Source organism: Hyaena hyaena, unplaced genomic scaffold (assembly GCF_003009895.1).
Source record: "Hyaena hyaena isolate Hyena2069 unplaced genomic scaffold, ASM300989v1 scaffold_418, whole genome shotgun sequence".
NCBI classification, from domain to species: Eukaryota; Metazoa; Chordata; class Mammalia; order Carnivora; family Hyaenidae; genus Hyaena; species Hyaena hyaena.
This window is the reverse complement of record NW_024081051.1, coordinates 512,989-526,306: the sequence shown is the minus strand read 5'-3', so window position 1 is coordinate 526,306 and position 13,318 is coordinate 512,989. Positions and strand designations below refer to the sequence as shown.

The following is a 13,318-nucleotide window of genomic DNA, read 5'->3' as shown; positions in this document are numbered from 1 at the left end:
GTGTGGACATAGGGGGATGGAGTTATTATAATAATCTACCTGCTTGCCTTCTGTCCCTAAGGATTCATGTCCCTCACGCCTGCAGGACGCACTCCTTTCCTGTTTTCACTCTTCCTTTTTTCTTTTTTTTAAACGTTTATTTTTGAGCGAGAGAGCAAGAAAGAGAGCGGGTGAGAGAGCACGCACAAGCAGGGGAGGGGCAGAGAGTCAGGGAGACACAGAATCCGAACACAAGCTGTGAGGTCATGACCCGAGCTGAAGTTGGACACTTAACCGACTGAGCCACCCAGATGCCCCTAGTCTGGCTCTTCTTGATTCAGAGAGCTGTGAATTGAAAAGACACCTCCCCGAAACAGACAGACAAGCATGCAAGGTGGGAACTAGGTAACTGCAGGGGGTGGTCCTGTTCAAACGGGGCGGAGGGGGAGTAGTGAGCGAACAGCAGTAAACAGCCCTCAGCAGCTCTGGGGTCTAGCCCAGCACCTGCCGTCCGGGCATCAGTTGTGGGTCGGTTGTTGGTGGTGAGTAAGCAGCCCACCAAAGCCGGGTGATTTGAAACAGATTTATTGTGTCTCGTGATTCTGTGGGTTGACTGGGCAGTGGCCGGCCTCTGCTGGGGCGAGCAGGTGGCCGGGGCCAAGGCTGGAGGCTGGACGGTGATCTGAGCTGGGCTGCGTGCAGAGGCTGAAGCAGGTCCCTCCCACACGCTTCCGTTCCCAGCCTTGCCGGCCCTTTTGGGGCCTTGGTGTAGAAATGGCCACGATCTGTCGCTGGAACACGCGCCTGGACCCGCCCGGGTGCCGGGGACGGGGGTGTGGGCCCTCTCCTGCTGGGAGCAGTGCCAGTCACGGCGCCCGGGGGCGTGGATGCACAGACGTGTGAGGAGCTGTTTGGTTATTTGGTAGTAGGCTCTCACGCTCTCGTCTCCAGCATTGTAGGAGTTCGGGTACGTTTTTGTTGGCTTCATTTTCTATTAATTCTCGAAAAGGAAATGTCACTGTTTTTCCTTAGTCTGGGGGTGGGAGAGTTAGCCAAGGGTGTCAGGTTAGTTAGCCCCGCGGCACGTCAGCGCGTCAGGGCCTCTCTGCTGCTCTCCCCGGATGTCCTGAACACGGTGGGTCTCAAAGTGTGGCCCCCGGACCCACAGCATCCGTATCACCTGGACACTCTGATTCTTGGGCCCCATACCGGATTTGCTGAACCCGAATTCTGGGGTGGGGCCAGGCAGTCTGTGCTCCAGCAGGCCCCCCACGTGCCCCTAAGACTTGGGAATCACTGCTCCTGCAAATTCTTTAAAAAAAATTTTTTTTAATGTTAATTTTTTAGAGAGAGAGAGTGTGTCAGCGGGGGAGGGGCAGAAAGAGAGGGAGACACAGAATCCAAAGCAGGCTGTAAGCTCTGAGCTGTGAGCACAGAGCCCAGCGCGAGGCTCAAACTCCCCAACTGTGAGATCCTGATCTGAGCTAAAGTCCTCTACTTACCTGAGCCTTCCAGGCGCCCCTATTCCTGCAGATTCTTACTGCTGCCTCCTCACGCTTGCAAGCCAGAGATGTGCCCTCCCCGCACTTTGCTGGACTCTCTGTTCCTCCGAATTAGGGTAGTCTTTGTAGTGTCTACCCCCCTGGATTGTGTTTGTGTCAGTTTAAGGCTGGGGCTTTCTTACTGCTCAGGGGACGTTTATTGGCCAGCAGTCATCGTGCCCAGGCACGTGGGTACAGAAGTAAGACGTGGCCCCTGAGTCCGCTCAGTGTCTGGTCTGCTGAAGGAGCCGGTGCTCTGGAGGACGGCCACTTCAGCAGGGCATGACACATTCGGTTCATGTATGTTGCACTTGAGATGTCCAGGTAGAGATACATATCTGGCAAGTGATTGATCCGAGGAATTAAAATTCAAAAGGCAAGGCTGGCGCTAGCAATTTGAAAGTTACCACCATACACGTAGTTTAAAAGCAGGTTTTCCTCAAAGGCGGCTAGTCCTCGGAATCACTTAGGGTCTTCTAAAAATACGGATTGTGCTCTCCTGCCCCCACAGATGACTGAGGATGTTTCGGGATCTCCCAAGCGTCCCGGGTGACTCTGACCAGGCGGGTTTGAGGAACCTGGTCCCAAACCAGGAAACTGTACGGGGAGAATGAGCAGAGAAGGGCGAGGAGGCCAGCGAGGAGCTGTGGGGAGAACACCGGTGATTGGGCCGCGCGGGTCACGTCTGGGAAGGCTCCTCTGGGACCAGGGCCTGGGGAGGAGGCCAGTGGAGGGCAGGGTTTAGGTGCCAGGGGACTGGAAAGTCACCAGGGGGAGGGCTTCGTGGAGGAGGATCAGATCGCGCACTGCGGCGCCGGAGCCCGAGCCGGAGCCAGACTGCTGCGGTGACCTGTGAGGGCGGGGCGCCTGACCGGCCCGGGGACTTGCCGGGAACTCTCAAGGGGGGAGAGAGTGGAGGAGGAAGGTGACCGGGTAGCCCGGGAAGCCAGGTGTTTTGGTTTTGTTTTTGTTTTAAATGGGAGAAACCGGAGTGGTTGGCCAAGGACGAAGGGTCTGTAGAGAGAGCTGAATGGAAGAGGGAGCGGCGAAGGGGGTACTACTGATGAAGCCACATCCTGGGGGACAGAAGGATGGACTCAAAAGCTCAGCGTTCGGGATTGGCCTTGAGGAAGAGGAGGGCCACCCCCTCTCATCCTGGAGGGAAGCAGGTAGGGGAAGGAAGGGGCTTGCAGACGGTTGGGAGGGCGTCGCTAGGGCTGGTGGGTTTTGTGAGCTTTTACAGCATTTGGTGTGCAGTCTCAGGAACGGGGTCTCTGGTGTCCCAAGACCCCCCATGACGGTTGGTTTGCCCATGCATTACTGGGGTACGTGATTTCCGCGGGGCCCATAGCGGCCCCCACATGGGGGGCTGGGCTTCACCACTTCCTGGTGACGCTCTGCTCGGGACTCTGTGTGTTTCACCTTGAGGGCAGGTTAGCGGTGAGCGCCCGGTGAGCCCACGGAGCTCGTCTGACACCGGAACGGCTGTGATTCTGGTCTCTCCCCTCCTTACTCCCCCCTGCCATACCTCCTCCCCTTGTGCCCGTTACTTGCCCTCCTTTTCAGCCCTCCTCCTTTCCCATCCTTACTCCCTTTTCCATATTTCAGTTTCGTACACAGACTGGGAGGCTTTGAGGGCCTGGCGTCGTCCTGGTCACATCCAGTGTTTCTGAGGGGAGGGGTGTGTGGTGGCGGTGCCCCCGTCCTCTCCCCCCGTGTGGGGTTTCAGGTGGTGCCAGTAGGCAGTTCCTTGTGCCGAGATGTGTGGCTCCCCAGGTCTCCTTGCCGAGTGTCAGCCTCGCCCCTCAGTTTGTGACAAACACACGCCCTCCTCCCATTTCCAGATGCCCTCTGGGGATGGCAGGGTGTTGCCCTTTGAGAACTGCTGCTCCCACCTCTGTGGTCAGGAAGCCATTAGGATGGGGGTCCGAGTCCCTGCATCTGGGCCCCTTGGAAACGAACGCTGTGTTCATGTAATCGTGTTGGTGGTTAAGAGCGTTTGTAGCGATTTCAGGGAGGTGATGTTAGCAAGACACAAGAAAACAGGTTCTTATTGTTTTCTGGGTTCTGGTTAAAATATTGAGGCTGTAAGTGGAGATGCATAGGACTATTTTTGTTGGACTTTAAAACATGGCCTCTTAGGAAACAATTAAGTACTACTTAGCCTGTGCTCAGTATATACTAACCTGCACTTAGAAATTTTGAGCGGGGGAAAGGAAGGGAGAAAAGTGGAATACTTGCTTACACAGGAGTGTTTTTCAATAAATCCGTATATTATAACATGTTCAAATAAATGTTGGGTTTTTATTTAATCATGCAAATACTGGGCCCTTTCCCAGTTTTTATAATCTGGTTATTCTTATATGCGCACTTGCCGTGTTTCATAGAGGTGAAGCTTAGAAACCTGTGTGTCCTGAATGTGAAGAACTGTGGTCACAGCCAGCGTGACCCTGAAGAAAATGGATCAGTCCTTGGAAGACTGAGTTCTGTATGTTATGAGTGAAAGGAAAAATCAGTCTTCATACCGTGAGTTATTGACGTTTCCCTTCTTGTCCTTCTCTCCTACAGAACCTGAAAGCGGATCCAGAAGAGCTTTTTACAAAACTGGAGAAAATTGGAAAGGGCTCTTTCGGTGAGGTGTTCAAAGGCATTGACCTTCGGACTCAGAAAGTGGTTGCCATAAAAATCATTGATCTGGAAGAAGCTGAAGATGAGATAGAGGACATTCAACAAGAAATCACAGTGCTGAGTCAGTGTGACAGCCCATATGTAACCAAATATTACGGATCCTACCTGAAGGTAAGGCCTGAAAATAGGAACGCGATTTTCTGTGACGCAGCCCTTGACTGAACTGGAGCGGTGTACGCGAAGGATGTCCATAGCACAGCAGGCTTTCAGAGGAAGGAGAAATGTTCTGACCTTAGCAGTGAAAAGACCTTGGCTTTGGTAGTTTGATCATCTTAAATGTCACCTATAGAAATATATTCTGGTTAAAGTGTTTTGTTGAAATTCCCTTTCAAACAAGAAAGTGTATTTCTGAGCAGGATTTGGCCATCAGAGGCACATTTATTAGGAAGGTGTTATGACAACCGCAAATTTACCTAATCTTGGCCTGGTTTATTGTGAAAACTCCTGCCAACCTAAGAATATTAGCCTTTTGATAGTCTCACTTACCAATTATAATTTAATGCTGTTTTTAAAAAACTGCTGGAACTGATAAGGTTTTGTGAGTCCCTTTATCTGTATTTGACTTTGAAGAATTCTAGGGAAGTAAATAATTACTTATAGGAGTTGTGATAAAACACTACAAATTGTCCTTGGTTTCACCTAGTTCTGTAAGTAGGAAAGGAGCATTAAAGGCGGTTTTCTAGTTCGCACGGAACCGTTGTAGACATCGTGGGGCGCTCGTGTTTCCCACTGAGAAAGTGTAAGACTGTCGCTTGTGTTTCAGGTTCCTTGACCAGTGCCTGTTTTACTGACCTTAGCGATGTAGTAGCTTCCCAGATGGAGTTTTGGAAATCTGTAAGACTTGGTGAACAGCGATTCTAAAATAACTCTTGGGGAAACTAATGCTTCATAGGTAGAAAGAGCTACTTCCTGAGGTAGCGGTGAGCCCCGACCGTGTGTGGTTGTGCTTCCTCCTGACCTGGGTGTGTCCTCTAAAATCTCCATGGGCGAGCCTGCACCCTACTGTGTTGTCCGAAGGGATAGTACATGCTTTGATTTTGTGGAAATGTGATAATGAGGTATGAGTGGAAGGAGGCCATCTTGAGAACCATCGATTCACTTAAAATGAATATTTAACGAAATAAATAATGGAGTGGTGATCCAGCCTTCTTATTTTGGCAATATATCGTTGGTCAGATGGCAAAGGATGGCCCAGAGGTTGGTCATAGGTCAATGCAGCAGTTTGAATGGAAAGATTGTTTTGGAATCCTATGCCTTGGACTTGTATCTTGTCTTTGTGTATGGCCTTGAGCAAGTTTGTTTGTTTTTTTAAACATTCTCTGCTTCCTCGTTTGTAAAATGGAAAATTATGATATATATAGCTCATCGTTGCAAAGAGTAAATGGTATTAAGTCCATGTAAAAATAACCTGGCATGTTGTAGGTACTTAATGAGTGTTCTTTTCCTTCCTTAATGTATTGAGTTTATTCATACCTCATTTCTGAAGTAATCTTGCAGTGAAGGACATAGTCACTGAGGTCAAAGCAAGGAGGAAGAAGGACCCCAGTGATGACAGTGAACACTGTGTGGGGTGTGCATCCATTTTGGGTCTTGACAGGGCAGGAAGAGAAGCTCTCTGTGTTTTGATTCTCATCCAGGAGAACACATGTGACTTCCAAACGGAAAAGCAAAGGTTTTCTTGATCTTAATTTCTATTGAGAAAAACCAAACAGCTAAAGAAACTCAACTTGAACTCTGCTATATCACATACTATCCTTCGTGAAATAACTTCAACAGTAGTTTTATAGTAAATTCAGAGTTGGGTTCATGTGGCATGCTGGTGTTGTATTTTAACATGAATTATGGTACCCTTGGAAGAGGAAGGGTTGAAGATTCTCACAAATTATTAGTGATTTATGCCAGCTGATAGTTAACTACGGAAATAAAGGATCAGTGGTTCAAAAGTATCTTTTCAACCTCAGTTCTCCAGCAAAATCTTTACTGGAATAGATTGCTTTATTGTGGCCAAACACGGTGTTCACTGTACGTATTTAGAGATTCCATCCAGTATGTCCTGTTCTTGCCTGAGTCACTAATTCTAGAACGTCCATTCCAAGTCAACCTAACCTTGATCTAGAGTTGCCCAGTAAATTTATTTGGTTAGCGTAATGTCAGCTGCTAGAAGAACCCTCCCAAATGTCTAATAGCTCACATATGATAGAAATTTATTTCTTGTTCCCTGGTAGTCCTGACTGATGAGTGGTTTTCCTCCAGTGCTGGAGGAATCGAGTTTGTTCTGTCTTGTCTTCCTGCCATCTTCCATACATGGCTGTGCGCGTCTGCCTTAGGACATTGTGAGGCCCCAGTGGGGACTCCTGTGAGAAGTGTCCCTGTGCTGAGGCCTGGAGAGAAGAGCACATTCTTTCTGCCCATGTCCCCCAGCCCAGAGCGCCACCACCCTGCCACACCTGACTCTGGAGAGGCTGTCAGACGGCGGCTCATCATGTGCGTCATCGAACAGGCGGTGGGCTTGGTGCTCAGTGAGCCGTTCCTTTCCAAAGTCACTCACGCTGTAAAGGAAGTGGAGTAACTCATGGAGTGATTTTCTCTGCTGACTGTCTTCAGGCAGGATGCAAAGTTTTGATCACTTTGTCTAGAGTGTCTTCAGTTTTACTAGGTAGATTGTCTTTTAGAGACTATAACTGCCTCAAGAATGCCAAAAATATCACCATTGTAAAACCTTGACTTCTTTTTTTTTTTTTTTTTTTTTTTAAATATTTTTATTTATTACTAGGAGAGAGAGAGAGAGACAGCGTGAGCAGGGGAGGGTCAGAGAGAGAGGGAGATACAGACTCTGAAACAGGCCCCAGGCTCTGAGCTGGCAGTCAGCACAGAGCCCGACGCGGGGCTCGAACCCACAAACTGCGAGATCATGACCTAAGCGAAAGTCGGACGCTTAACCGACTAAGCCACCCAGGCGCCCCGTAAAACCTTGACTTCTTAAACCATGCAAAAGATGGATGATTCTGTCTAATTAAAAACATAAGGGACTTCTCTAGTTCCAAACAATAGTAGCTGATGTAAGTCAGGCAGGACACAAGTCCAGACCTGTGACTGTCCGCTGGTTCTCATATAGAGTCTTATGAAGTTCTCTGGCCCAGAGGAAGACCCTCAGTGACAAGCCAGAGGCCCTTCTGTCATCTCAGTAGGCTCATGAAGTTTAAGTTTGTGTAGTCCTAACTGTCCAGTCAGATACAACTTAAATTGGCACAAAAGATGAATGAGTCAGTGGGTCATTGATAGTAAGTTGCAAATTCCTGTGCTCCCTGGTTTTTGTTGCCCTTTTAAAAGCTCCGCATAGGGGTACCTGGGTGGCTCAGGCTCAGTCAGTTGAGTCTCTGTCTGACTTTGGTTCAGGTCATGATCTTGCGGTTCATGGGTTTGAGTCCTGCGTCTGGCTCTGTGCTGACAGCCCAGAGCCCGGAGCCTGCTTTGGATTCTGTGTCTCCCTCTCTCTCTGCCTCTCCCCTGCTCATGCTCTGTCTCTGTCTCTCAAAAATGAATAAATGTTAAAAAATTCTTTTTAATTTATAAATTTTTTTAATTTATAAAAAAAATAAAAGCTCCCCATAGCATTCAGAGGTAATACTTTTAGTTCTTTAAGTTGTGATGGGAGAGAGGGCCTTCAGTTTCACCTGGTGTTAAGGACTTTCACAAACCAAGATGGGGCAAAGAAGAAATGAGCAGAAACTGGTATCTTCCTACTGGGTTAGCATTCAGAGGCTGCCTAACTGTGTGTTGGTCTCAGTCATCCGGTCCGAAAAAAGAGATGAAGAACGGTAGCTAAGTAGTGGTCTGAATATGCTGGATGTTACCAAAGATGAGGTGAGTGGAGTGGATTTCCACTTTGTGGCTGGGATCAAATCACAGAGCTGCAGTGTGGCAAACTTTCCCCCCCAAAGATTAAAAACAAAAACAACGTCAGATGAAGGAGGAGAGGGAATAATTTCAGCAGGGAGAACTTGAGTTTCCTTTGATAAATCTGATGACTGGATAGGTCCTTAAAGATTATTACTGCACACCAGAGAAGATCTTCCTTTGTTGTGGTTTAGGGGTTTAATGTTTGGGAGATTAAACCAGTGAGGACATTTAATTAAGTAGAAGCCTCTGCATCCCAGCCATAAGCCACTGGAATCTTAGGTCACAAAAATACCATCCTCAGGGTCGTAATGAAACTGTGTTTGTGTGTGTGTGTGTGTGTGTGTGTGTGTGTGCACCCGCATGCATGCGTGCGCGTAAGGGTTGATTTGGTTGGTGTGCAGGAGGGGAGAGAGAATTGTTTGGTGTTTTAGTTAGGCAGGAAAGACACGGTAAGATCATAATAGAGGGCATGGTGAGCTCACATAGGATTTTAAGTCTCTTTTCTTCTGCAGCGGTCACAAGTTCTGTTCCTTCTCTTTAGCTGTACACCTCTGTCAGGCGTTGTTTTGTTTTGCGGAGATAGGCAGATTATTAGAATCTCCACTTTGCGATTCACCTAGAGTCAAAGCCAGGATTTTAGTCTTGGATCCTAGCATAGATATTCAACTGTCTGGGTTTTCACCAGGCTCCTGACTTCCTCAAGGATAAAAGGTAGAAACCTAACAGTTACCTTGCAGGATTACTGATCAAGATTGAGAACATAGAGATAAAGTGCCTGGCATGTAGGAGGTTTTTCCTCAAGTGATAACTTAATTATTTTTTATTTAAAAAAATTTTTGTTAATGTTTATTCATTTTTGAGGGAGGGAGACCTAGAATCTGAAGCAGGCTCTAGGCTCTGAGCTGTCAGCACAGAGCCCAATGATGTGGGGCTCGAACTCATGAACCATGAGATCATGACCTGAGCTGAAGTTGATGCTTAACCAACTGAGCCATTCAGGTGCCCCTTAAATTATTTTTTTAATAAGAGATAAGTTATCTGTGCCAAATGCTTCAAAATTCATAAGTTTTAAAAACAGATTGTTAATATGCTAAAAATTAGGTTTGTCATTTTCTTTTATAATAAATTACTTTGTACTCTCAAACATCAAGCCAGCGTAACCAGAGCAAATCAAGTGCAAGACAAAAAAAATCCAGAAAACATAAAAGCCCTGTTTATCTTAGTAGTTTGTGTTGTGTTGATACTAAGAAAATGTTTCCGTGGAGCAAGTAGTTGTCTAATTTGGATTCAGATCCCCAACTGAAGAGTTAAGTTTTTCTTCAGTTCCTAAAAATGTTTTGGGTAGTTTTACTCATCAGGTTCACTAGAAAACTAATATGGAAAAGTCCCCTGATGAGTTTTAGAAAATTTACTATATGTAAATACAAATTATGCAGGTAAAAGGATTGGCTGTGTCATGTACATTACAGGTACACTTTGCAGTAATCTTTTAAGGATTAAATTATTTTGACTCCTTAAACAATTTTTTTTTTAATGTTTATTTTTCAGAGGAAGAGAGACAGATCGTGAGCGGTAGGGAGCAGCAGAGAAAGAGGGGGAGTTGGGGGGAAGACACAGAATCCAAAGCAGGCTCCAGGCTTTGAGCTGTCAGCACAGAGCCCATCGCGGGGCTCAAACCCATAAACTGTGAGATCATGATGTAGCCAAAGTTGTCAAATTACTCAACCAGCTGAGCCACTCAGATGCCCCATTTTGACTTCTGATGTCTCTTTTTTTCTTCTTTCTTCTCCAAAGGGCAAATAGTAGTTCCTGATGAAATAGAAAAACCTATCATTTTGCCTTTAGGAAAAAAAGTAAAAGAAAAACGTATATAAATGGCGACATATTTGTGAGTGAGGCTGCTGGGTAGGCTACTGTCCACCCGCTTGTTAGGACTTCTTGTCCCAGCATGACCACTAATAGCCTCTCCCTTGACTTTCAGAGGCATCCAAGTTTAGGTAATATAATCAGCCCATTATGCTTTATCTCCAGAATGAAACAAAACTAGAATCTCTTGCTTCCCTGTATTATATTATAATTTCCTGATATTTTTATCTCAGAGAAGAAATATTAGTGTTGCTACATGATAATAAACATACCTGTTGGGACACATCTGAATTTATCTTTACTCACACTTTTCCCCCAACTGCCCCATGGTAGATCTTGCTTTTGTTTTGACCTGGTTTCTGACATAGTTCAGAATATAGATGGGTTATTTAGTTTTGAGAAGCATTTGAGCTCAACATGTATGCCTGATATGTGTACAAACTCTCCTGTGCTTCGGGAATTCTTATGCAAGTTTGTGGGTTCCTTCTCGCTCACGTCTCCCTACCCCTGAGGGCAGATGGTGCCAGCATATTCTCCTGGAGATACAGAAAATAAGATACTATGGGTACAGTATGTGAGACATGATTTGCAGCTTAATTGAACTTGAGTCAAAAAGGTAGTTTTAAAGGGCCAGAGGGGAAAGTCAGACTCTCCTGTTTGGAGAAGTCCCTGTGCAGCGTGGGACTTTCTGCGGTTGTGACAAAGAACAGGTGACATTGGGACCCAGCCACCTAAATATAGTTCTTGCTGTACCTCCCACCAGCTGCCCCATCATGTACTGCCCACACTGATGGCACCTGCGGCCACGTCTGCAGACGTGTTTAGTTGTCGTTACTGGGGGACAGTGCTGCTGGCACCTAGCGGGGGGTGGGGACCCGGGATGTGACTACATGTCCTGCAGTGCACAGGACAGCCCCCACAGCAAAGAATCACACAGCCCGCGTGCCCCTGGTACCACTGGTGAGAAAATGCTGCCCATGGAATGAACAGCGATCTTTCGTCTCCGCATGTATAGGTAGAAGGAATGGTGTTTCTAGGGCTGACTTCGAGACTCTTGGAAATGGCCCAAGGGGTATTTTGGACAGAGAGGCTCAGGGACCATGATTATGCCCGTGTGATTTTTATGGCCAGACCAGATGTGGGTTTTGTGAGCATCCCAAGCAGGAGGTGTCCAGATCCGGGACAGTGGTTTTATACAGCCTGGGATGCTAGGCTAAACTGTGAAAAGTCAGCATTTTGGGGACAGTGGTATCTGAAAGATGCTTTTCTGGGTGACTTTTGTTCTGATAGAACACAGGACAAAGGCTGTAGGATTCCTCAGAACATTATGGGCCAAAGAAGCTTGTTCACAGCGGGTATCATTTACCTGAATACTGTTGACGACCCTTTTTAGTCCAGTGTCCATTATGTAAACTCTGCCTTTGTTAAACGAAGCTGTGGAGAGCAGTGCTGGTTGGGTTTCCCAGGGGGTGCGGTTCAGCAGAATGGGAAGGAGGAGCCCCTCACCTCCCCGCCGGGTGTCCTCAGGGGGAGTGTGAGTCTTCATGAGCACATGGGGGCTGGCTGTAGAATTCCTATCCCTGGGACATTATTTAATATCTGGATCAGTGCTGGGTATCGGAAGGCCCTCATCTTTTTAACATTTTCCATGTTTTCTGGCAGATTGAGGACAACCAAGGTCAGAAGTTAATGAAAAAGCAAGTGAGATGCTAATATCTTGCTTTTTTTTTTAAGTATATCATAAGGTGTTTTTAATTTTTTTATTCTTTTTGGTTACTTTTTTTTTAAAGTTTATTTTTGAGAGAGAGAGAGAGCACAAGTGAGGGAGGGACAGAGAGAGAAAGAGGGAGAGACAGAATCCGAAGCAGGCTCCAGGCCCTGAGCTGTCAGCAAAGAGCCCAAGTTGGGGCTCGAACTCACAAACCACGAGACCATGACCCGAGCTGAAGTCGGACGCTTAACCAACTAAGTCACTCAGGCGCTTCTTGGCCACTGTTGTTTTTAAACCCGGAGCATCATTCTTGCTGCTAAGGCAGAGATCTTACTATAGCCTCTCTGAGCTTTAGGCTAACTGCCTAACCAATAAGATGGCCTGTTTTATTCTGTTAAATCAAGCATTGGCCATTTCCTTACTGGATTTCTTTCTACCTTTTCCATTTATGGACATCAGATGAGGAGAGTGGAGCTTTTTTCCTGTTTTTCACTTGTGGCCCCATCATCATCGATCTATGTAAGACCCTGGTCTGTTCTGATTTGTTACATTTCCTCTTCCATCCCCACTGACTGTTTCTTTCACAGCCTAACCTTTGATAGGTCTTAGGATATGTGCGTCTTCAATAGATAAACATTTTGTGTACTGTGTATGAGTTTATTTTTTCCAATCACATAGTAATTTTTCAAAATTTGCACAGTGAAAACTTTTTTGGCTTTACACTTCTTACAGTTCAGTGCATCTTTACAGGCATATGGCTTCTTATAACCACCACCAGACACAGGACATACAACAATCCTGATATCCCAGAGAATTCCCAACCTCCTGCCCCAACTCCTGGCATTTGTTGATCTCTATGTTGTCCCTGTGGTTTTACATTTTCCAGAGTACCATATAAATGGAATCACACATCTTCGTTACTGGCTTCTTGCAGTGAGCCTAATGCATTTGGGATTAATCCATGTCTGTGCCTGTATCAGTTGTTTGTACTTCTTTATTGTTGAGTGGCATAGTGTTGTAATGATGTACCATATTGGCCTGTCGAAGGCCAGTTGGGTGGTTACCAGATTTTGCCCCTTATGAATAATGTTGCTGTAAACATTCACATACAGTTTTTGTATGAACATAAGTATTCCTTTCTCGAAGATAAATACTAGAAGTAGGATTGCTGGGTCATATGGTAAGTGTATGTTTGATTTTCCACAGTGGCCATACCATTTTGCATTGGCATTATCATTTTTTATGTTAGCCATTTTTGTAGGTGTGTAATGGTATCTCCTTGTGGGTTTCTTTTTTTTTTTAAGTAATTTCTGCACCCAATGTGATGGTTGAATTTGCAACCCCGAGGTCAAAAGTTGCATGCCCTTCCGACTGAGCCAGCCAGGTGTCCCTCATTGCAGTTTTAATTTGTATTTTTCCGGGGTTCCTGGGTGGCTCAGTTGGTTAAGCATCCGACTTCAGCTCAGGTTATGATCTCGTGGTTCCTGGGTTCGAGCCCCGCATCGAGTTCTGTGCTGGCAGCTCAGAACCTGGAGCCTCTTTCGGATTCTGTGTCTCCCTCTCTCTCTGCCCCTCCCCTGCTCATGTTCTGTCTCTTTCTGTCTCAAAAATAAATAAACTATTAAAATAAACT

The 13,318-nt window shown here is 46.3% G+C and overlaps 1 protein-coding gene across 1 annotated transcript in view; it reads left to right on the top strand.

The window, feature by feature from the left end:
- Positions 1 to 13,318, top strand: part of STK24 (serine/threonine kinase 24) — a 116,666-nt gene that overhangs the window by 46,620 nt on the left and 56,728 nt on the right. Inside the window, exon 2 of the mRNA XM_039252534.1 lies at positions 4,089 to 4,319. Coding sequence (XP_039108465.1) covers positions 4,089 to 4,319 — 231 coding nt within the window. The remainder of the gene's footprint in view (positions 1 to 4,088; positions 4,320 to 13,318) is intronic.